The following is a 25,423-nucleotide window of genomic DNA, read 5'->3' on the forward strand; positions in this document are numbered from 1 at the left end:
TTCTCAGGGGCTTATCAGGTGATCACGTTGTGCTTTATTGACTCTTCAGTCTTCACACAGAATTTACAATTAATGATACATTGTCAACTCATGTGTAGCATACAGATATCAGAATATAGAACAGGTTCCTTTTAGCATCTTGAGGTATCTTGCTGTTGTAATTCTCTTTGAAAAGTCCTTCTTGCAACCTTCCCTTCACTCTTATTTACCAACAGTCTGCATCACTAACCACCTGGAACTAATTACATCTAATCATGCTAAATAGTTACCTGAAATACTCAGTGATGCTAATTCATGTAAGTCACGAAACACATGAAGAGCATTTGCCTCAAGAGTCCTTCATGTGCCTCATGAGTCCTTCTCTCCTAACACCTTCTCACAAGAGCAAGATAAATACAGCAGGGGATTAATGAAGGAAAGAGGAGGGAGTGGGATGAATGCCTTCACCTTTTCTTTTTTTTCTTTCGACACTAAGTATGTAGATAACATGCTATTTGTGAGTGTCCAGGCTGTTGGTAGAGATTAAATAATGGAAAGTCCAATCACTCTTGGTGATTAATGTTTACGTCCCTGTAACGTTTCACCTTCAATCTGAATGTTGAAGAGGGTTGTGGGGGTACTTAGTGGTCCCCCTCTGTTTTGTCTTCCGAGGAGGCATTGCAGGGGCCAGACGGGATTAACTGAGCCAGTGGGAGAGAGCAGCGCTGTGTTTGTGCATGTCTGACCTTGTGTGTATGTGGAGCTGCCGATGTGCCGTGCTTCTGCAATACTGAAACATAATGTGAATTCACTGACTTGGATTAGAATATTGCACTATTGCGGATTGAATATAAAAGTACAAAGACGTGATGACAGCTGAGTTACAAAGTCTAAAAGAGTGAATTTGATAATACAATCAGACCTAAAACCACCTTAACACCCTGAAAGGTTTAAGGCATTGTTAAAAAATAGTTTTCTTATTGCCCAAAGTTAAAGGACAAAAACTGTATCACTTACATGTGTGTCTTTATAAAGCTATAACCTGGCACTGTAGAAGCATTGGAAACGGGAAACAGCTGGCTTTATTCTATTCAAAGAAAAACAATTACCTGCTTGACTTATACTTATCTATCTATCTATCTATCTATCTATCTATCTATCTATCTATCTATCTATCTATCTATCTATCTATCTATCTATCTATCTATCTATCTATCTATCTATCTATCTATCTTAATGACTGCAAATGAAATACCCTGTAATTTTAAAAGGTGATAGACTGCCCTTCATGTTAACACTCACAGACGTACATTTTTAGCCTGACAAAACAACAACAGATGCTAAATTTAAGCTAGCAAAGAAAAAAAGAAATCAGAGTTTATGTTGGTTCGCTTAAAACCAGTTTATATTATCCTCAGAGATTTCCCATTGTGTACAGTGCTGAGACGAAGCTAATGTAACCATCTGCTGGTTGCAGCTATGGACTAGGCCTACTTAAAGCACAGATATGAGATTTGCAGTTTTATGGATCAACTCATCTGACTCTTGGAGGAAATGTAACATGCATTTTTCTCCCATGTCGAATTTTTCTTTCAACCTTGTGTTGACCAGTTTTTTTCGTGTTTAAACATATTTTGTCTCATCTGCATGATTATAATAGCAGACTTCACACAAATGAAGTACATGTTTGTTTGTGAATGAGAGAGAGAGAGAGAGAGAGAAATACATTACTGTTTATACGGTTTATCTTACTTACTGTGCAATCAAATCTACATAACTCATTTCTCAAACCCTCCTCACATGTGACCTTCTGAACTTTGAAATGGCATCAAATTATAGGTAAAGGCAGCATGTGTGTAAAGTACAGGGAGGGAGAGAGAGAGAGAGAGAGAGAGAGAGAGAGAGAGGAGGATGATTATTTTGCTACTCTGACTGGTTGGAGGAAAACAGGGGGAGGTATCTGTGAAAGGAGAGGGACAGACTGAATGTCAGTCAGTGCCTGTAGCCATCGTCTTTGTGCAATCACATCTTCATTAACCCATGCTAAACACTACAAGCTGATCACATATGTTTGTCCACCCACAGAAATGCACAAAGGCTTTCATATCTCTGCATGTTTAAAAACCTCTGCAGCATATGTAAAGCAAAAGATGAGACGTTTACATCTAAATTGAACTCACAGGAGTCTGAAAAATAATCCAATTCAAATTAAAGTTTAGGTAATGACACAGCCCCCTAAAAAGATGTAATTCTTTAAGTAATGTTTTGCTTTTCACTGCCTTGAGGCTATCTCATGAAATATCCAGTTTTCAGCTATGTTGAAAAATGCAGTTAATCCAGTGCACACAGTGCTCCTCCACTGTGTGCACTGGATTAACTAATTGGAGGAGGAACATCGAGAGAAAACTAAAACTAACACAGGAGTCATCAGACTTTCCATAACTGGTTTGCCAGAAGCCAGCTTTATATCATGCATGGGTGGATGTCAATATTCAGATTCAAACACGTTTTTATTTATAACAATCCTCAAAATAGAGTGATTCTTGGCCAGGACCAATACGATTCCTCACAGTCAAGGGAGAACCCTTGAAAATGTAATTTGTGAATGCATTGGTGAGTAACTGACGGCTCTGATGGTGAGGCAGGGGGATCAGGGGAATTGAGAAACATCAGTTAATCCACACACTGTGGTTGCAGTGGGCATGAGGACGGAGTTCCTCACTGCTCTGCAATTAATTTACCAGCCTTAAAGCTCCACTGTGGCTCCAAAGAGCTTCTAAACATACATTAATTTGTGAATCCTGTGCAGATAAACAGCTCCCATATTGTACAATTGGGTCCAATGCCTTGTGTTGTTAATTAGACAGTATACACATATCTGCAAAGAAAAACTATTCAAATGGGATCCAAGCAAAAGTTTGAGTCTTTTTTGAAGAAGAAAATCACTGTTTGAATTTATTGCATAAACAAGTGTCTATCCTGCCGTTTCTGTAAAGTTGGGATGTGAAGCGCGTTTAATTCCAAAAGACTTTCAGTAACCTTGAGAGCGCGCTCCAAACCAGAGGGATCCAACCTGAGGGATCTTTACTGGTTTTTTTTTTTTTTTTACATGAGTTAAATGTTTGATTTTGGAGTATTTTGACTTCATTATTGTACAATGGGAGGAGGTAGAGACATGTCGCCCATCTCTTTATACAGTCAGGCGTTAAACGGTCAAATAAAAAGTAAAGGAGGGGGACACTTTTTCAGATCCATGATCAACTGCATCACATTCATCATTTTTGTTCATACACCATCTCACTGAGACCTGTTTACACAAGTCCCATCATCCACTGCACATACATGCTCATTATAAAACCACATTTGTGCTTGCACATATAGAACACAGCTTATTCTAACAGCCAATGATTTCATCCCCCAAGTATGTGCTTATCATCCAGATATATTTGTTTGTTTGTTTGTTTACATGAGTGGTGCAGGTGTATATTCATAAAAAATTACATCATCCCTTTTTCTATTGTTACTCCAACATACTGTTGTCTTGTTTGTTGTTCGGTCTGTCATTTAATCAATGACACAAGCTTGTAACCCTTTCCTCCACTAGTATTTTTTGAGAAACAGGGCGTATTTTAGGCTCACTAATAAAACACACGTCACTGTTTGATCCGTCAAACCACTTCATTAAGTCATCTAAAGAACATCCCTGTCTCTGCGGTCAGCAGAAGAGCCCATAGCCTGTGGGGCCTTGAAACTCATATGCAGATCATTTACAGTAAAAATTGAATGAGTGACTTTAATTAGTGTATTTGAATGACTGCAAATAATATAGCGACATGTGTGCACAGCTGTGCAGCTTTAACACCCCCAATAAGATCTTTGATTTAATTACTTCTTATTCAAATCCAATTAGGAGACAGATGAGTGAATGCCTCTTCTAATCACGATGAAATCTTGACATCAGTGTCTTTTGTGCTGATGACACCCCTGTTAATATGCTTCTGTTATAATTAGTGTGTTTTTAAAAAAAAATAGAGTTTCTAGTGAAGGGATAAAAGAATTATTGATGTTTACGATTATGGACCTGCACAATAATCAAGACTGAAAGGTTTTCCTCACCAACGCACCTGGTAAATCATTTCCATATTCTCAGTGGAACGATGCCGAGTTGACGTAATGGCACAGAGTGTCAGGGGAGCAGGTGTTTCTGCCTCTCAGAGAAATAAGAGAGCTTGAGACGTAGGCTGAGAACGACTGACAACCCCCACCCTGCTCCTCCTTTCATTTTTGTTGCAGCTGTTATCAATCCATCAACAGCCTTTTTTGATCCTTGCTCTTTCTTTCCATTTCTCATCTGTTAGGCTTTACTTTTTACCAGCTCTCCCATCTTCCTTGATCTTGTCCTGTTTTCCTCTCCTGGTTCTGTGCCTCTGTTTTCTGCTTCTCTTTTGGTCTCTAAATCTCAAAATATCCGGTTCGCTCACATTAGTCCCTCCATCGTTCCTCCACTGACACTTTTGATCAAAACATTTAGAGCCACACATGCTAACATAAAATGTGTGATACAAAACATGTATAGATGGATGCTCTCACGCTTGTCAAACATTTAATGTTTTTTATTTTATTTACAACACTCTCCACGGCGACCTGCATGGTTTACAATCCAGCTTGATTTGTTAAGACCACAAAGCTCGTTTTTTCATCTGCTCACCAGAGAAGCCAGTAGCCAGCTTTATATCATTAATGAGAGGATGCCAATATCAGACAGTCCCTTTAAAAAAAAAAACACTGAGGGTTTTCACTGTGCATTACAACAAACATTTTACATTTTTCTTTAAATCCACATTGAGCAAAATGTCTCCACATCTATATTTATAACAATCCTCGAAATAGAGTGATTCTTCGCCGAGACCAATACGATTCCTCACAGTCAAGGGAGGACCCTTGAAAATTTGATTTGTGCATGCACTGGTGAGTAACTGACGGCTCTGATGGTGAGGCGGGGGGATCGGGGGAATTGAGAAACATCAGTTAATCCCCACACTGTGGTTGCAGTGGGCATGAGGACGGAGTTCCTCACTGCTCTGCAATCAATGTACCAGCCTTAAAGCTCCACTGTGGCTCCAAAGATCCAAAGAGCTTCTAAACATACATTAATTTGTGAATCCTGTGCAGATAAACAGCTCCCGTATTGTACAAGTGAGTCCAATGCCTTGTGCCTTGAGCTGTTAATTAGACAGTATGCACATGTCTTATCTGAAAAGAAGAACTGTTCAAATGGGATCCAAGCCCAGTGAGGGAGCAAAAGTTTGAGTCTTTTTTGAAGAAGAAAATCCCTTCGTTTGTTTACTTTTGTTGCATAACCAAGTGTCTGCTGTCCTGTTGTGTCTGTAAAGCTGGGATGTGAAGCGTGTTTAATTCCCTTCCATTACCCGCATACATCTGTGGTTACAGTTTGTAAAATGCATGGAAAGAGCGTTTCTGCTCAAGTGCACAGCATCATTTCCGTTTTAATTTCCTGGTGCTCTGTCTCCCTCAGCAGCTGAGGATCTTAATGAAGGCCCGTCTGAACTCGATGTTGAAGGTGGTGTAGATAATGGGGTTGAGGGCACTGTTGACATACCCCAACCAGGTGAATGCACTATAAAGCCCAGGAGGCACGTAGCACGTCCTGCAGTGGGTGTTCACAATGTGAGTCACAAAGAAAGGCAGCCAGCAGATGAGAAAGACTCCTTGAGCAGCCAGAGAGCAGAATGAAACAGGAAACACAAGAGCACACATGTAAGCACAGGGTTAACAGCGTATTGTCTTCTGTAACAACAGGTTCTTCAACTACGGTAATAACAAAGCATTACTTCACTCTAATGTATAATGTAATGTAATGTAATGTAACAGTGATAATGTAATGTAACAGTGACTTTAGTAATTATTTCTTAATCATCAGCCACTTAAGTACCATATGTGGCACAAACACATCCACTGTTCAGGAGTTTTAATGATCTTGTATCTAAAGTTTGAGGCACATTCCTGTTATTTACTTTGTTTCAAAAAGTCACAATTGTCAAGCCAAACTTGTTTCTGAGGTATCCTTACATCTAAAAGTGTGTAAAATGTTCTCCTAAAAGTGACAAACATAAAACATAGCATGGCAAAAATAAATAATAAATATAAGAAATAATAATAAATATAATAACATTGGAAGAAGTATTACTGCTTCACATTTCACAATGATAAGGAGGCTGACCACTCTGTAATACAGGCTGCTTTTTTAAACTCTTGTTAGAATTTATTGGACACTAGTTTTGACAGTGGATAAAAAGGGTTCTGTTTTCTTTTGTTTCCTTTTTTAATTTGTAAATGACCTTGGACTAGCTTTCATAAGGGAAATAAAGAATGGCTTTAAGCTTTGTTAAAACTTCACTGTGTTGTTCTGGTTGTCTTAGAAACACTGTGTTTGAGGTGTTCACAAAGCATGTGCTGTGTCTCCTTGAAAAACATGTGGAAGGATTCAGTTGAAGTGGCAGCGGCTGAGAAAGGTCACATGTGAAGACTCCAACAAGCAGGAGAAACGCTACCGGACTTGACAGCCGACCCGAAGCCCTTGAACTTGAATAAAAACCGGTTATTACCATTTTTGTTGAAATCTAACCAATGACCCGAGAACTTAACTTACAGATGATGTATGGGCTTTTTGCACCGCACGACTGTCCAGGGCGCACAAGGCTTGTAGCCTTGCAGAAAAAAAGTGCAAGTGAGATTACCTAACCTTGTATTACCCAGTCATGAAACCCATTCCCTTATTGTCACTTTCTATATTCTTGCTTTTCATCAAAGTCCAGGCTAAGGCTAGCTTTTCTCTCACAACGTAAGCGCAAACCTGCGGAAAGCCACTATGCAAAACGCGTTGTTTCCTTCAATGTTTTCTATGCAATCAACTTTAAAGTCATTCTGAACAATCCTGGTGTGTGCTGGACCAACCTGATCATACAAATATCCTTATATACTGTCATACTGTTTTTTCTCTCTACACAGAATGTTTTTCCTCGCATCGATCAAAGCCTGCAGATACACTAATGGTCAACAGAAACCAGAACATTTCACATATTAAAGTCTAGTCGTGCATGTACAGCTTCGACATGTATATGTTGTTTCTGCAAATAGAGCTTAGTGTTGGCTAATTTGAAATCTTCTGTCTACTTTTATTTCAGGAGACAGAGCAGCAGCTGGACCTACAGTTGGCCTGCTTTTGTTTGCTTTTGTGTAAAAAGTAGAACACCTAATGTTTCTTAAGTGACTTTGAATTTTGAGTGGTTCATTTGCTGTTATAATGTGCTTTAAAAATGGTTTATCAAAAACACGTTCTGTACACAGAACAGCAGCAAACAGGACAGAGTTTATTATTTGTAAGCAACTTTAAATGCTGCAGCATTGTTGAAACACGGATAAAACTTTAATTGGGGTCAAGAGCAAAGCAGTGGTCAGCCAGATGAAAAGCAGGTGGGAAGTGGGCAGGACGGACATAATTTCCTGTGTGTGCCAGACTTATCACTGACAGCAGCGTAACGTAATCAGACACCTCTGATTACACTTTTGTTAGCGAGATCTTCGATGTGCCAGGTCTAACTGGACCGGGCTTCCAGCAACCTGCCTGATAATTAGAGCGTGTAGAAGCCTTGTCAGGAGCTACAGCGTGTGTCGGAACACACACTGTGAACCCCAAACTAGCCAGACATTTTTATTTTGACATTTCAGGTTGATTTATTTGGGATCTACAAAATGTGAGGCAAATGAGCCAAAGTCATCACGAGGGCAGAACAGCTGACTTAATTAACTCTGTCTGTTTTTCCATTTATGATATTGTCTGCTTTAGAGTTAACCATGACATTTACATTTTCATTTCCTCAGCTTACAGTCTCAACTTACCAAGAACAATGGCAAGCATCTGTGTGGCCTTTTTCTCCCGTGCGTGCATGCTCCTGAATCGTTGATTGTTGTGAGAATAAGGGTTCGCCCGCAGTGACGTGTGTGTTCGTCCATTAGACAGATCCTTCACCTCGCAGCTCATCCTGACAGCAGGCTTTTCTTTCTGATTGTGCTCCTCTGCCTCTTCCCCTCGCTCCTGGTCCAACTCCAGCTCTGTGGGTCCGCAAGAAGCGTGGCTGATGCTGCAGCAGTTCTGTGTGTCAACCGGGGGCAGCATAAAGTTCTCCACAGGTCCCGTCTTTTGGCGTTTCCCCCACAGGCATCCAGACAGAAAGTTGGGCTTGGATAGAGCTGAAGGCTCCACACTCTGCTGTCAGGACAAAACAGACTCTATCAGCAAACATGTTCAAGCACAATTAAATACAATATGTTGTATCAAGATTATCACATCATTAAAATGTATTTATGTAAATGAAGGAACAACTTATATGTAACTTTAAAGGTTGCAGTTGATCAAACAAACTTCCTGCTCTGCAGTTCCTCTTTGCCTTATAGACTGTTGACGCATCTTTCAGCTCATTGATTTTATGGTATTTCTTTCTTTGTTTTTTTTTACTTCAGGCTGAACAAATGCAGCGGGTACAACTATTCTTGATAGATATTTCTGATCAACGTTGAGTGCTGTTGCTTCACACCAAACATGCAGCAGATAGCAGACAAAGTTAGCAACAAGCAAGTAAACAAACAGGAGCTTTTGTGATCTCTAAATCGACCTGGATATTTTGTGGGTGAATATTCAGTTTTGTTTGTCAGGAAACAAGATTAAATATTGTGTTTAGTTATTGTGTTGAAAGTTTTTTTGTTGAACATAATGTGTCAGTGTTGTGTACTTGCTGTATGTTTCTGCTTTTTTTCATACCTTTATTAGAGAAAGAGGACAGTGGATAGAGTTGGAAATTTGGCGTGAGAAGCAAGTAACGAGCCAAAGGTCGGATTGGAACTCAGACCTCCTACTTTGAACACAATAGTCTGCCTCTGTACATGGGTTGCTCGAACTAACCACTAGGCCACCCATGCCCAAGTGTTGTGTACAAGAGTATGTTGTCCTGCATTCCCAAAAATCGGTAAATGTTGGAATGTAACTTACATTTGTTTGTTCTTGAGCCTTTATTCCTTCAAGGTTAGTATCTTTTCCTGCCCAAACCTTGATGTGAAAACATCAGAAATTGAGTGATTCTTCAGCATGTTCACTTCTGTACAAATGGAAGGTTATGGCCAATTTATCTTAGGAGTGCTGCTCAGATTGACTGAAAATGGTGGAAAACACCAATCCAAGATTTTAAACCAAAGTTAGTACTCAATACACATTAATATGACTTTCTGTATATTAACTGTAAAAGTCCCTTTTGTTTTCTAAAGCCCCATATTTGTACTGGTAAAAAAATCAATAAATTCAACAAAGCAGCCTAAGAGCTTTTCACCTTAAGAGTAATAAGACGGGTTTTAAGTATTGTGCAACAAGTGCCTCAACACTGCCGATAAATTCTCACATACATAGTTTTCATCTTCTCATACCTAGTGTTCTTAAATTTACAGATTGTATTTCTCTATGTCCTTGACCAGTTTGAGGATGATACAGGCGCTGCAGTGCGTCCTGTAGCAGGTGAGACAATCCAACATGCCAAGCTTCAGAATCACAATTTCTGCTTCTCCTCAGACTCCCTGGCATTGTCCGCAGAGCAGAACAAAAGTGTGCATGATGATAAACACAGACAGACACTCATGTGTGGCACAGTGCAAAAATATGCCAACAAGGCAGGCATTATAGATTGTCTTCAGCAAGTCTGAAGCAATGAAAAAAAAAAACACAAGCTGCATGACGGTTGTGTTGGAGCTTTTGGTTGGAAATAAACCCACCACTTTAATTCTGATGGGTGACAGGTCCTGCCTCGCCTTGGGAGTCTCCTCTTGTAAACAGGTCTCCTAGGGGAGCAGAGAGAAGATATAGAAATATTTGCCTGATAAATGCTCAAGCTTTTTAATCCAAGCATTCATATGCCATCAAATAAAAAAAACAAAAACACAAATCTTTCTTGTTATTCCTAGGGGGGTTCTCTATAATTCATCTATATTCATTTAGGTTCAGCAAATCTTGTACATAAAATATAATGGGAATAAAGGATCTCTACATTTTCAGTCACTCCCACTCCAAACACTGCATGTCTCAGGTTAAGTCCAAAAGTTAAGATAGTGGCCTTTCCATCATAAACTCTTTTCCATTATAACTCTCTCTGATAACTCTGCACTGCTTGGATCTTACAACAACAGGTGTGCCTACTGAGGCTCAACCAAAACCAATTATCTGCAACCTGCTTTTAAATAGTGAGCCCATTATGTATTTGTATGCATTGACGGTGAAGGGTAGAGTGGTATGAACCCTAACCCTACGCCTTTTTTATACTCCATAGTTTAAACATAGAGCTGACACAGATGCACAGAATCTGACCCTGTGTCCTTGCTACTGGCTTAAAGATAGGGCTGTCATTTGATAGATAGAACTGGGGCAAATATTAGAGTGGTGAGCGGGATCAAAGAACTGACAGCTGTTTTGCACTGTAATTACTCCACTATTTAAAGAAATCCTCCTGGTCATGGAATATCCATGTATCAATCAATCAATCTATTTATATGTAGCTCCTCCAAAACACAGAACTGAATACAATCATCTTAATTAAACTACTTTCAACTTGAAAGTCCATTTTAATTAGAAAGCCTCAGTTTACATAGACAGCTGTGTTAGCTGTTTATGACTGTAATCGCTATACAAACACTTTACTGTGATTATCTGACAGGCCTGTTCCACTCAACCTAAATTCTCAAAGCAGCCTGGGGGGGAAAAATCACAAAGCTTTCGTTTCCTAGTAAGGGAAAAATTAGATTCCTGGTTCCTCTGACATCTCATCAGAACTCTTGTACTAGCAAACACCTTAAAGAAAGGCATGCATGTAAGAAAAAGACCCAGTGCTTCTGACAGCAGCAGGATATTTTTATACTCTTTTGTGCCAATTATGGTGATGTGGAGGAGGAATTACATTTAAGGGATTTGCTCTTAAAAGGAAAAGACAAGGTGAGGGCGTCCAACAGAAAAAATGCAATATCAAGGTCATTTGTAATTTGCAAGCCAGAGGGAATGATTGAACGAGTGAGACTGACTGAAAGTACATGAAAAAATATGGTAAAATATAAGGTGCAGTATAAGAAGAAAACTGACTTAAAAAAAAAACAAATGTCGCCCTTGAGCACGAGTTAATGGTAGTGCTCATTAATTAGCTCGTAGTTTCACATTGCATGTACATTTACACAAAATGACCATGATCTAAAAACGCATACGTGGTGTTCATATAAGCAGTGAGTACAGTATGTTATTCTTCTTTTCTATAGTCCCGCAAACAGCTTTTAAGCAAAGGGATGAGGTGGCCGGCTTGTCTGTGTGAACACGATGTAAATACGTCTCAAACTTCATTACAGACAGGTGGACTCGGGTGTCACACTCATTGCAGAACATCATGACTCAGAGGTATTTTCAGAGGATGTACTGGATTTCTGCTGTATTGTTGTCAAATGGTGCTCATACAGCCTTCACAGGTGTCTATTGGTTTTAACTAATGGCTGTACTGATGGATACTGAAAACATTGCAATGCTTTTCAGATCAGAAAGATGCTGTGTCCTTGCGTCCTTGCGCAGACTGCCAGTTAGTTATAGAGTTAATTTAAAAGCCTATTTAAAGTCCACAACAGTTTGGCCCCAACTTTTCTTTCTGACCTTTTAACCCCTCATGTACCACCACAGACTTTGAGTTCCTCAAATGCTGCTCTCCTAGTGGTTCCAAAGTCCTGCTTAAAAAGACAAAAGTGACAGAGCCTTTGCCACAGCCTCCCAGATGAGATTGCAAGGACTGTTTCCTCTTTAAAGTCCCTTTTAAAAACACGCTTTCATAGTCCAGCCTTCATGTGATCATTTATTTTAATCCTCCCACTCCATCTGTTATTGTTACATTTTACTGTGTTTCCTGTTTTTTGGTTGTTTTTACATGTGGCGATTTCTGTCCTATGATTGAGTTTCATGACTCTGTTGTTTTATCCTGTAAAGCACTTTATTAATCTTGTTTTGGAATGGTGCTGTATAAATAAAGTTTATTATTAATGACAGACTCAAGAGGGCCTTAGCATTCAACAAGGATATGGCTGCCAGTGTTAGTCAGTGATAAATTAATCACAATACAAATGAGTTATTATAATGATCAGGTCTACAGTTATAACTGCTACAATAAGATAAGCCACGATAATCAAAAGGCATCAAGTCAGCAGTCATAAATCATATTAAATCCTTACTAAAAACATCATGCTCAAGCTTCGCTACTATATGGTTAATAACAACTGATTTGGAGTTTTTAAATGTTTGATCATGAGTACAAATATTAAAATCTTTCTTTATAAAGTGTGCCTTATTAGAAAGTACAAGTTAAGAAGCAGAGAAATAGAGAAAAAAGCGGCCAAATCTTAAAGGCAGAGTTGGTCATTTTTGAAAACTTGAATGATTTTGAACATAGCATTCCCTCAGTGCTCTGTCTGAACACACCCCCTCCCCTCTGTGCTTCCTCACTTACACACATACATTGGTCCAGAAGTGGACCACAGCTCATGCTTTGAGTGTTGTGCATGCTTGGGGTAGAGAATGAGCAGGGAGACAGGGAGGCATGATCCGTTTATCAAATTGGTATCTCTTGACAGACATTGGTCAAAGTTTTTACAGGCTTACAACTGCTAAAGATGACAGATATTCTTTGTTGCTTTTTTAGATCACATCTGATATTCATTTCTTTCAGGACCTAAAGACAATTTCAACCAAAATTAAAAAAGAAGAAATGTATCTGGAAAAAATGACTAACACTTTCTTTAAATTAAAATGTAATCTTACCACATAAGGCGGCGTCATGCCTGGCTGCACCTTCCCGCTGACCTGGCCAAAGGTAATCCTCTTCCGTCGCATCCTAAGGAAGACGTAGATGCGGATATAGACCAGAAGAGTGACGATAAACGGCAGGTAGAAGGACACCACAGAGGAGTAGATCACAAATTCAGGGTTGGAGATCGAGCACACCAAAGGGTCATCTACATCAAAAAATAAACCATCATTATGCGAGACAGCTTTTAAATCGGGGAACATATAACAATAACAGGGACAGAAGTATATGTGTACATACACACACACACACTGAGGGCAGCGACTCTGTGATGGAGGGATAATTGATTCAGCCATAATTGGATCATAAATTCAGTATAGGGGACAATTTGACATAATAATATGTGTATAGATCGGTTATTGAATCATAATTCCAGAGTTAAATATCTGATGTGCTATTAGTGCTGTAAATTGAAGTTGGAACAAAAGGGCACAGGCCTTCACCACAGCTGAGACATGCATATTGCATGTCAGTAGCATGAACAAACTAAAGAGATTTGCTTCTCCCTGGATGTTACTCTGGATCAATACCACATACCTCAATACACTAAGAGATGAAAACAGGAACAGACAGGTACAATCTATTTTTAGGTACACTCCAAACCACCTTCAGTGTCTACATTTATATTATGAAGCCATTTGTTTGCCCCATATACATAATATGTCTTGTCAAGGTCCTCTTTTTCAATTCTACTCTCTTGAAGGATGATAAAGTATCTGTCCTGGACCTGACGTGAACCCTTCTGTTTGTCCTTCTCCTATACTGATGGCTGGTTGCACTCTGACAAAACAGCCAAATTCCTCTAATCACAAGCCATTTTATGCATCAGTGTGAATGGACTAAACAACACGCCTTTATCTCTGTGAGGAGCTTTACATTGTGTCCCACTAATGCTCTTCATTGTGTATGTGAAGCCCGGCAACAATGTGCTGATAGCTATTGAAATCAAATGGCAACTACTGGCATCTTGGTGTTTCTCTGTCCAGCTTGTGTTTTTTTTGGTCGATTTTTTTTCGTTTGTTCTTCCTATACATCACTCTGATCAAACGGCATCACATTTGCTGCTGTATAGACCAACAATAATCCCCTCAAAGATACTCTAGAATCCCTTAAGAGACTTGTGCTTATGTATTATAGATATGTCATCACGAGCGTCAAACTTGGGAGATGGATCTTCTCTGTTGTGCCGACTGATGTTTTCTCTTTTGAACATTTTGATATATTTTGTTTATGAACAATTTCAAAAGTCAAATCTAACATGCAGTAATTTTTCTCATTTTATGTTTTTTTTCCTCCATTTTTTTCATTTCATGTACTCTTTTTTCCCACTGAGCTTCTCTTAAGACTGTTCCTACTTGAGGCATTCCCATCTTGTTCAAGTTCAACATGCTCCAGCTTTCCATTAACAGGCTTAAAATGAAGTCTCTTTATCAGTGGCTACTTGGAAATTCCGACATTCAAGACAGAGTCACAGGAGACATGATCAAACATGTTCAAATGCTGACTAGTGCAGGGCTCACCATGAGAAGCAAAACGACATGCTGAATTGGAGGATCCCATTTGGGATTGCATTTCATGTCCCACCACTGACCAGCTACTAGAGTGAAGTTTGACCCACATTTTCACAACAATTGCCTACATGCTTTTTATTCTCCTCTGCATCCTCATTTACTTGACTCTCTGCGAGACATAAAGATCAAGTTTGTATAATTCCTGACCTGTAGTGTTGAAACCAAACAACAAGGGACAGGAGACAGCGAAGGCCAGCACCCAGACGGTGGCAATCATCATAAAAACTCTCTTCCTGGAGCGATGGGTGGTATTGTACAAGACAGGCATCACCACTGCTGTGTACCTGCAGAGACATACACATTAGGGTCTTTGCTCGCATGTTTCTATCAATTGGATGTAACATTTCAATGAAGAAAATGTGCCATAAACCAAGGTAATATATATATATATATAATTAGAGGGAGAAAAAGAGCCTTCCTGAGAAGAATTAGACTTCGAGGGTTCCAAGAAATACACTGCTGGGAGAAAGCGGGTAATACAAAGACCACCAGTGGAGCAGCAAACCGGGAATTTTCATTCTGAAACAATTTGGGTATTCAGCAATAAACTTAGTGGAGCTTGATTTAAGAGTTAATCAGCGCACTGTACGCCAAGAGTGTATAATGAGTCCCAGGAAAACTAGGTTCAGCAATAGCTTAGATGAAGCAGCAATTATTCTGGACCCCGACCCGAAATGGATGTGATGTTGTTTAGAGCCAGATAACTGCCAGGATTGTTTATCTTCATCAGACTAATTACACTGGATCTTCTCTGGGCAAAATGTAGAGGCGAAAGCCAGAGCGCAGACACTGACTCAAAATATTCCTCCCTACGTGCTTCACGTCTCCTACGATGCTGCCATGTGTTTAAATAAAAGCAAAGCAGAATAAGTGCTGTAAGAACAAAACAACATACATGATTTATTGATCAAGAGCAGCTTTATGTTAAACTGTTTAAATGAACACAAAGGCTTGCCTCCTCAGATCTGAGAAAGCACTTGACCTACGCAGTAAATACTGGTGAAACACAGAAGTGCTGCTCACCTTGAAATTGTATAGTCTCAAGTGATACTTTATTTTACCAGGAGAAAAATATACCTTTCCTATAAGCAACATTTAACACATAAGCTTGTAAATATAAAATGCTGTCACATAGGCCATATTAAGGGCTTCTGTTACACAATAAACACAATAAATGTCACAGAAGGTGATCATTGCTTTGCTTTGATTTAGCACCATACAAAGAAAATGATACAGTACACTAGTCTTAATCAAGATAAACTATGTAATGTTTTGTATAATGCAAGCTTATCACATTTACCCTAGTTATTCTTTTAGCCCCAATAATCTGTTTGCCACTTTACATTGATTTATGAATTGTATATCTTCTCATATGAGGAAGTTCATTCATCCACTATCTTTGGGTCTTTACCAAGTCCTGAGGGAAGTATCTGGCTCTGTTAGCAAAAGCTACACTTTTTTTTTTTTTTTTATCATCAATGCTTTACTTGCTTGTCCTTTGGTGCTGTGGAGTTAGTATATTGTTCGATTACAAAATCAATAAGGTTTAACATTGTAACTTAGTAATTCAAAGTTTTCAAAATACAAAGGGATGTATAAATTAACAACACAGGAGCCAACTTATTTGTCAGAGGAGAAAAGTCCTTGACACATTAAAATGAATAAAATCCCAAAAGTAATGGATGTGTAGTGAACATGAAAATGTTAGGGCAGTTACTTCTATGCCCTGCTGGTAATCGAGCTCTGTACATGATGTAGCTTAATTTAAAAAGCACTCATTAAAAAGTCTTAAAAAAAGGCAGAAGAATTCTTTTGTCTATGTACGGATAAATCTAAATGTCTGTATGACTGCTGTATTTATTCCATGAACTCTTGTTGCCTCTGGCATGCAGGTTCATAAACTCTTGAGCTCTATTAAATATTAACCTGTGACACAATAAAAAAACACAAATAAATAATGTAAAAATAAATAAATAAAGCAAATAAATAATGTAAATACTGGGTGCACATATATAGAGTAATGGCTTTAAATGATGTGCTGCACAGTTTCAGCATTAATGTAAACAAATGGCAGCAATTAGCCTAGATGAAAACATAAGCAAGTCTGAACCCAGAACAGCAAATCACAGAGTGCATAAAATAAGTTTTCATTCACAGACATGTACACACATCCAATGGATCTCTCTCAGCGAAGTTTGGGAGATTCTATAAGGTGAGATGAAGAAGTGAATAACACCTGGAGATACAGCAACCTCATGTGGATACAGGACATGTCATGGCAACATCTGTCACTGCATCCAGAAGGGAAACGCACACATGCACACACACAAACAGAGCACACTCACCTGTCAATGCTGATAGCACACAGGTTGAGGATACTGGCGGTGCACATCATCACATCTAGCGTGACAAAGATGTTACAGTACAGCCGGCTGAAAAGCCAGGCACCGCCGACCACCTGTACAGGTACAGACACGCAGATAAACACACATTTCTTTCCTGTGAAGCAGCTATACACGCACACACTTGTGCATGTAACATGAAAGGAAAGGTGTAAGAGAGAAAATGTTTACATGGAGGTATTTTAAATGTACCTATTCAAACAGCAACCATTATTCCTGTGAAATTACTCTCCAAGCGGGGAATCTAAATACTGCATTTCATGCCAATGTGCTCTTTAGGCTTTAACTGGTGTTCGGTTAGTGATCTGTCAGCATTTTGTTTTTCACAATTTCCTCACCAAAGTGCTAAACGAAGACCGAAATAAGGACATATTTTGGTTACAACACAGCCACGATCAGACAACAGCTTAAATTATGTTATTTCTGTTAGCTAGGATGTGGCTCAATGCTAATATAAGCATCCTCAGTAACCCCTTTCTAAACCAGTGGCCTCCACCTACACACCTTTCCTGCTAAGTCCTGCTCAGACTGACAGGCTTTCACTTAGGCTCTGTAATGCCTGGTAATAACTGTCTGACAAAGATGAATGGGACCAAAGCTCCTTGGCCTGACTGCCGAATCTCTTGTGTTCGAGGGGAATGGACGCCTACTTACACAGAGGTGGCAGGACCATATACACTCACACAAGCTCACAGACAAGTACAAATATACAAATTAATAGGACCTTTATTGCATTCATCACAATTGTCACAATACATGACATGGTCATATTGTTAATTTTGGAGCTATTTGCATTGTTTTGCAATTTAATTATTGGACATTTAAGAATGATTTTTTTCTTCCAGAACATATAGGATGAAATAGTTTAATATTTTTATCGTAGTGAACTTTATATTGGACTAAATGCCTTGTTTCAAATGTGTCGTTTAAGAAACTTTTTAAATTTGCCTGGACATTGACATTTTTGACCCTGTGTACGATTTCACTTCCTTTTTGCTACATTAGCTGCTTTCATTTTATCTTTATTTTGTTGTTGTTGAGAAAGTCGATAAGGAAAAATAGACAAATAATGTCAGCATTTTTCCTGCTGCATACTGGGGTTACTAGGATTAAATGATGTGGATGTTTTAGCAGCCAGTGAGGGTGTGATTTATTACACTATTAAACCATGTTATGGGAAGAGAGGGACCTACATTTTAGCAGGCCGACCCTTATTAACTCGATGCATTATTTCTAAATTTCATATAAGTTCTAACAGACTATTTGCATCAGATAAGTTTGAGAGAGTATAATAGGAAGCTATAGGTCTATGCATTTCAGTATTTCTTAACAAATAATTTTTGTGTCCTGATAGTAAAAACTTGATCAACAAATTATTGTGTATGAGCAACAGAGCAACTTATATTTAAAACAATTAAATACATTTGTACAGTTGTATATGCCACAAACCTTTTGCTGAATAATTTGGAATTGAGAACCTGTAAAGAGACAATACTAGCATATCATTGCCTCTGCATCATCAGTTCTCTTTTAATCTCTCAAAAATGGTCATGTCATGGATGCAGAATCTTAATGAAAACTTTGATTTTAATCCTAAACCAAAAACATCACCCAGAAAGCTGCTTAAGCAAAGAGACAAAAAAACACCCTCTACTATCATGTTTCTAATCTTAGCTCAGGCATTTGGTGCTGCTACCATAGAAATAACAGTAACACAAAAAGTAAATGTACAGAATGTACAGAGTTACTTGTTTGTACTCAGTCACAGCCCACAAAAAAGTACAAGCACACATGGAGGAATATGATTAACATTGTGTGCACAATTTAGGACTAAGATGCAGAAGAGTCAGTGCAAACTTCATATTGACTGTGATGGAAAATATAAGCTCTATACGTTCAAAGTCATAAAGTATGCTTATTTTTTAATTGAAAATACACAGCAGGAGCAGATAACTTTAGGACAGAAGATTGGGTATATGTAAGAGGAGGAAATGTGTGTTGTAATGTTTTCCATTTAGTAAAAGTAAAAATGATTAGCATAATTATAATGCTTTTACTACAAACTTTTGACCAAATACTAACCATTTAATTGTGTGTTTTCCTTTATATCTCATTCAACATAACACAATATGAAGTTGGCTTTAAAAAGGAGTGTATTCCTCACAAAAAAATCGACCTGTACTTGCCACAATGCCACAACAAAATTAGCTAGCCAGTAGATGCAGCAAATTTAAGATACCATTATCATTAGGATTAAAGTCTCTCATTCCCATTGTGTTGCACTATGTCACATGAATGTTTGTAGAGGAGTGGTAACAATGCTGGTCTTAGCTGTTTTCTAATAGTAGCTAATAAGATATCTAATAAATTGTTTTAACATGATTTTCTTTTCCAATTTCTCAATCACCGAGGTTTGACCTCAGAGGGAAATGGTTGCTATTTGAATATAGTTAATTAAGCTGATTTCCGGAGTCATGCAGGTTGTAGATTTTCTGAGGCAGAGTGGTATCTTTTCGGATGAAATTAGTGAGCGTTCAGTCATTGCTGCCAATGACAATGATGACAATAACTTCCTTCAAGTACGAGTCTTAAATCAACTTCATGACCGAAGGGTATATGGTCAGTAAATGTTGAGGATGGGAAGAAGGAAACTCTGTCTTTTGTCTACACACCTGCAAAAGAACACCAGGACCCTCTGGTCACACCAAACTAATCCCAAGTTTTTAGGGTGCTGGTGCTCTCAGTGCTTTTGATTATAAAGTTCTCCCCCTCACTGCAACCTAGGATTTTTTTTTTTTTTTAATATCTCATATATGACTGACCTTTAAATTCCAGCTCAATTAATGAATATAATGATGTTGTATCATGAGAGACTCTCAATTACCCATTCCCTATGCAAGGTCTCCCATGGACTCATAAATTAAAAAGTGTAGCACATGCTCTTGCAGCAGACTGCCCGCATGGAAATGAACCTCATGACTGAATCCTGTTGAGGTTTCAGTCTCCCTCAAACCTTCACAGGATAATCATCTTAAATGTGTCTGCTTCTGCTCAATGAATGTGTTCATTTTCGTATTCTGCTTGACCTGAGGTTGAATCGTCTGCATGCTGTGAGGAGAAAGTAGGAGCTTTCTGCTGACAGTTAGCAAACCTGGGACACCAAGGTGGCTGTTTGTTAAACATAACTGGACCTCCACCTCATGGCTTTTAAACCTCATGTCTGTAAACACCTGTCCTTGAGCAAAGCTTTTGGTACCCCTGGGCTTCGAGCATGTTATTCCCCACACGCACAAGCCTGTCTGTAGGAATAGGTGTACAAATGGGACACTTCTGTAGTACATTTTCAGAGTGCAGCATATTACTTTGAAGAAAAGTGAAGGCCTGAAGGTCATGTATACTTTTAATGGAGTTAGTAAACAGCAAGTGACCCCTGGATAGAGGCAGAGAAAATTAACAATTAGCAATCAAGCTATGTTGCACAAATAATCTGTGGAGCGAAAACCAAAATTAACATCTACCATCAATAGCAGATTGCCTTACAGGTTTGATCAAAATTAAATCAGAGGTAGTTGCTTCTTCATAATTTGAAGCTCAGCCACTTCTTCAAGCAGATGACGACATTAATTTTAATTTATATTCAACATGTCCTTTAGCAATTATGTATAATCTACATGAATAGCGGAGAACCAACTAAACTACCCTTTATCATCCTTACTATGTTCCCATCAACTAGACTTGTGTCACTATCTAATAAGCTCCAAATGACCCTCATCCTTCTTCTAGACTGCTGCTCTCCATTTTTTTTTTGCACAAGGCCACTTTGTCTCCCACACAACTTCTTTTCTTTTTTGCTCTGCTAATGTCTACTCTCCAATGCTGGCTCCCCACCCACTGCAAAGCATTTCCTTTCTCTCTCACACCCTCTGTACTTTAAATTTACTTTCCCTGTTTTCTTTTAGGGGTATACATCAGTGATTACCCACATTTATTTGTTGTACCACAGGGTGTCTACAGTTTCCAGGGGGTTGGTCGGCCCATAAACCAGAGAAAATGAAAACACCATAATGCAGATAAAAGATTGTAGCGAAACTATTAAGCAGGCAGGCAAATAACTTAAAGCAATTTTAAAAGCTTTGATCAAAAAAGTTGACTTTTAGGTTAAGTAAAAAATTCTGAAACTGACGCTTGCAAATTACATATGAAATGTCTTGCATATAGATATAGGCTACAAAAACAAGTGAAATCATTAGCTAACCATAACATTTGTAAAGGTTAGCTTAAAGTAATATGAAGGGATAAAGAGTTGAAATACTTCAGTAGTCAGCTAAAATAGTTTTGCTTAAAATTGCAATTTTATTTAGTTAGATTCATCAGGCCTTTCTCGATTGGTAAAAGTAACAAACTGTTGAAATTGTTAGCTGTGCTAATGGGTGGGTCTCAGTTGTTGAAATAGTTAATGCAAATGTTTTAATGTTAAAAGTAGGGCTGACAGCTTAAAGTTTAGGGGGGAGCTGGAATGAAAGTAATCGATTAAATAGTTGGCTATTGAAATACCTACATGTAAAGTACAGTTCAGTGTAAGTTCAGTGGTATTATTTATCACACACTGAAATGTATGTGGTTTTACATAACATCCAATTTAAAATAAAGGACATTAAATATGTTCCACCCCTGCACAGAAAAACTAAATTAGGCACCTCAAACCGATGCATTTTAGCCCTAATGTTTGGAAGCACAGACATCATGACCCACTTACCTCCAGGTACACAGCCCAGGGCATGACCAGAGAAGCTACCAACAGGTCGGCAACAGCCAGGCTGACCACAAGGTAGTTGGTGGTGGTCTGGAGGGAACGCTCCCTCAACACAGCCAGACACACCAGCACATTTCCAAACACTATGGCCAAGATGAGCAGCGAGTACAGCATGGCGTAATAGTTTCGTTCATCCTGCCCTGATGCCTCCGAGCTCTCATTTCTCTCTTCCCATCTGAGTTGGTCCGATTCGTTCCAGAGCTGCTCTGTGCTGCTGTACATCGCCATGTAGGCTTCCCGGTGACATGGGAGGTTGGATTCTTGGCAGACCTAGACAAAGTGCAGTTTAGCGTTAAACCTTTCATCATGTAACTCCCTTTCTAATGGATCAACATGCAAGCACAGATATAACATTTCTCATATTTCATCAGCCAGCTGAAGGACGATATTTGCTATCAGATGTTAGCGGTTGGATCATTTCAGGTCAGAGGCCTGCTGGGAAACTTCACCTGGCTCATAATGCATTTCAGCAGTATCCTTTGCTGTATATCACTTATATGTTTGCTGTGCACAAGTGTTTTCTTGAGAGGAGAGGAATGTAAGCACATATTGATGCCTCTTCAAGGTGCAGCTCTCTGGCTCCAGTATGGACCTTTAGCTCCATAAAGACTCAGCAGAAATTCATGCACTTAAAGCCAATTTTATAGACGGTGTAATGCACTTATGATTGCTCCAACATGATTTTCAAATGTTTCCCTGTCATTCTTGTAAATGGCTTTGAACATGCCAAAAAAAGGCAGAAACAAGAAAGAAGAGATGCAAGGTAAATAAGGGGCTGGCAGTGTGCCTCTGAGCAGTCACAGAGGTTAGATCATCAGGGAGGAGTAATAAGTTAGTGCTGCCACCCTAAGAGGTTTGATTGGCTCTGGTCCCGGACTCTGCTTCTATACGCTCCATCCTTCCTCTCATTATTCCCAATCCGCCCTCTCTGGCTTGAAACCAGATAACAGTGCTGCGATAATGCTCACACCTGTGCTGATGTTATAAAAAACGGATCCATCTTATTCAGCTCCACCTCTCAGCCTCTTTCTGTGACAGAAATAGGGAAAAGACACTGAGAAACATTTTTAGACCTGGCTCTTACCCAGGAGCCTTTTAAAGATTCCCTCAGTCTATAATTCCCCCTCAGTTCCTCCCCAGTGGCTCCAGTATCATAGGATTCTTTAGCAAAGAATCTGAAGAAGCTAAGCAACACCAGCCACTGATACCGATCACCTTGAAGTCTCCTAAGTGAGGACAGTCGAGTGTGTCCAAAATGAGGTGATAATAACAAGGAACACAAAACATTAAACCACATTTATACACAAGCACACATGATCATACACACACATGAATAATTAATCCATAGGCCACTGGTGATGTGATACAAGGCTGCAAAGTGCTACATTACATGATTTGCTTACTTACTTAATTTCTTGTGCTAATTGGAAGCGATTTCCTGCGTATTGTCTTGTTGGCTCAACCTCCCTCTCTTGGACAAAACCTGACTGTTAGAGTGCAGTATCAGTAAGTGGTTGTGAATATGAAAAAAATGGTCGCTCAAATCCATGCACACACTCACATGTATGCAGTGTTAAGTTACAGCATAAGGCTCAGAAGTGTGGACTGTCTTTAACTGCATATACACCAATGACAGCCTAGTTATCAGAGGATTTACCATAAATTAATGAATTAGTGCTATGCAGCAATAAAAAAACAAAACCTTAACAGCAAAGTTTTTTACCTCATTTAAATGTATTATAAGTGCCATGGAATCTTTATTTCAGTCAATCCTTGATCGGAAAATTCAATTAGACCCCGTGATCGCGCACATTATCGCGCTTTAAATCATTCTTCGAGGAAAATTGGGGTCGAAACATTGTCAAGTCACACAGAGGATGAGCCAAGATAATTTTCACCATACTGAAGACATGCACAACAAGCCATTTATCAAACAAAGCAGCAGAATTCAATTAAACGCACCGCTGGAGAAGAAGTACAAAACAATCAAATATAGAGGTTTACTGATTCCATAAGTCAACAAAATTACATACCTGTTACAGTTTCACAGTAAATAGTGCATGGGACGCCATCAAGGAAAACATCTTCAGTCCAGAGTTAAAAGTTATCCATCCGGTTATCGCGTCCAGCGCAACGATGGAAGCATGAGCGCGCTCGGTGCCATTGCGCGAATATGACTGTGGAAAGCTCTGACAGTCTCACCAGCCGCACACTCGCTCACTTCGTTTCCCTCCTAAAAGCTCTGTGGCTCTGTGAGAACCGATATAACGCACGCTGAGATTTTTTTCACGCTTTAATTGAGCATTTTACTCAACTGGAGCTGGTGCGTGCGTCAGAGAAGTCAGGTGTGCCCTTTTAGTGATGCAGGGCATATAAAGGTGACCCAATAATACAACTCCTTGTTTAACGTCCACATAAAAAGCTGCTTTTTCATTTCAATAATGCGAAAATGTTCAGATGAAAAAAATGCCACACTGAATAAGCTTGAGTTGTGAATATTACAATGTTTAGTTTCATTCCTGTCCCAGGGCTGTATTCCTCCGCGTGACCCTGAACCATGTTTGGGTCGCGTTTTGCTGCAAGAGACAATCGCATAAAAATAGTCTTTTGTTGGCCTCATAAAGCTACTAGACGAGATGACCAGTAAGACCTTCACAGTGTAAATTAGGTCACTATGGGTCTGTGTATGAAAAAAAAAATGTATAGACTGACACACTTTAGTTATTGCATCCTTTGGGTCCACTTCCAGCCCCCCCTTCAAGTCAGAAAAAGTAGTGCAGAAAAAAAGACAAGCCTTTTCTAACTTCTCCCTTTACCAGCCCTTGTGCTTTATTTTGTTATCTTACACACATTTAAAAAAAAAAAGATAAGATTAATAAACTCCGCATCGTCGAACCAATGTAAAGTCTTACCAAGGGAAGATGTTTTCCCCCAAGCAGCTCCAACTTGCAGAGTTCAATTTCAATTAAAAATTAGAGGAATTTCAACAGACCTTTTTGTACATGTCGATTTAAATTAGCCTACTTTGACTGTTGGGAGGCAAGAAAAGAAAAGAAAGCTCATGATTCTGGATATTTTTTATTAACTGGCCTCATACACAGCCGGTGTTGGTTTAATGACAAAGCCTCCTCTGAAGTGCAGCTATTTAAAAGCATGAAGCAGCAGGAGTTGGATGGCCCGTTGGACGTAACCACAGCACGCAGCTGACAAACAGCCCAACCAGACCATTTTTCACTACCAACCTGGAGTCAGTTTGTGTTTTAACTCTTATTTAAAGTGTCCTGAATGTCCTTGGTGCTTATTGAAAAGTGAACCGTTCGTCTCCACAGCAGTTAAAACCTCCTGTGCAGCTGAATGAGAAACCAAACCCACACTGCAGCTGGCATGAACCCACACGAAATTGATGACGTGACAGCTCATGACAAATGCTACATTTTGACTTGTATACGACTTGCGTGTGGACCATATTGAAGAGCACATACATCGCTGTCTTTACTCCAAACGTTTCCTTCTATGCACATTATGCAACATTCAGGAAATCCATCTCAGTCTCTCCGAAATGGATGGCAGCTACTGGAAGGGTATAACCTTTTTGTAAAGACAACTGCCAGTCCAGCATCATGATTTATGAAAGGGACGTAAACGTGCAAAACGTCAAGGTGGTTTTGAATAGAGGCTCCTCCTAATTGCTTTTTTCATGGTCACTGCAGACCT

At 39.2% G+C, this 25,423-nt stretch overlaps 1 protein-coding gene across 1 annotated transcript; it reads right to left on the reverse strand.

Moving 5' to 3' along the window:
- Positions 1 to 4,575: 4,575 nt before the first annotated feature.
- On the reverse strand, positions 4,576 to 23,943 carry drd3 (dopamine receptor D3). The gene is made up of 9 exons (XM_079360737.1): positions 23,743 to 23,943; positions 21,653 to 21,979; positions 16,840 to 16,952; positions 14,642 to 14,778; positions 12,878 to 13,071; positions 9,817 to 9,882; positions 9,047 to 9,103; positions 7,900 to 8,269; positions 4,576 to 5,708 (listed from the first exon to the last, which is right to left on the reverse strand). Exons 2-9 carry the CDS (start codon positions 21,935 to 21,937, stop codon positions 5,512 to 5,514), a joined length of 1,419 nt encoding a protein of 472 aa, XP_079216863.1. The 5' UTR covers positions 21,938 to 21,979; positions 23,743 to 23,943; the 3' UTR covers positions 4,576 to 5,511.
- Positions 23,944 to 25,423: the final 1,480 nt, after the last annotated feature.

The sequence above is a fragment of the Symphodus melops genome (genome assembly GCF_947650265.1).
Source record: "Symphodus melops genome assembly, chromosome: 14".
NCBI classification, from domain to species: domain Eukaryota; kingdom Metazoa; phylum Chordata; class Actinopteri; order Labriformes; family Labridae; genus Symphodus; species Symphodus melops.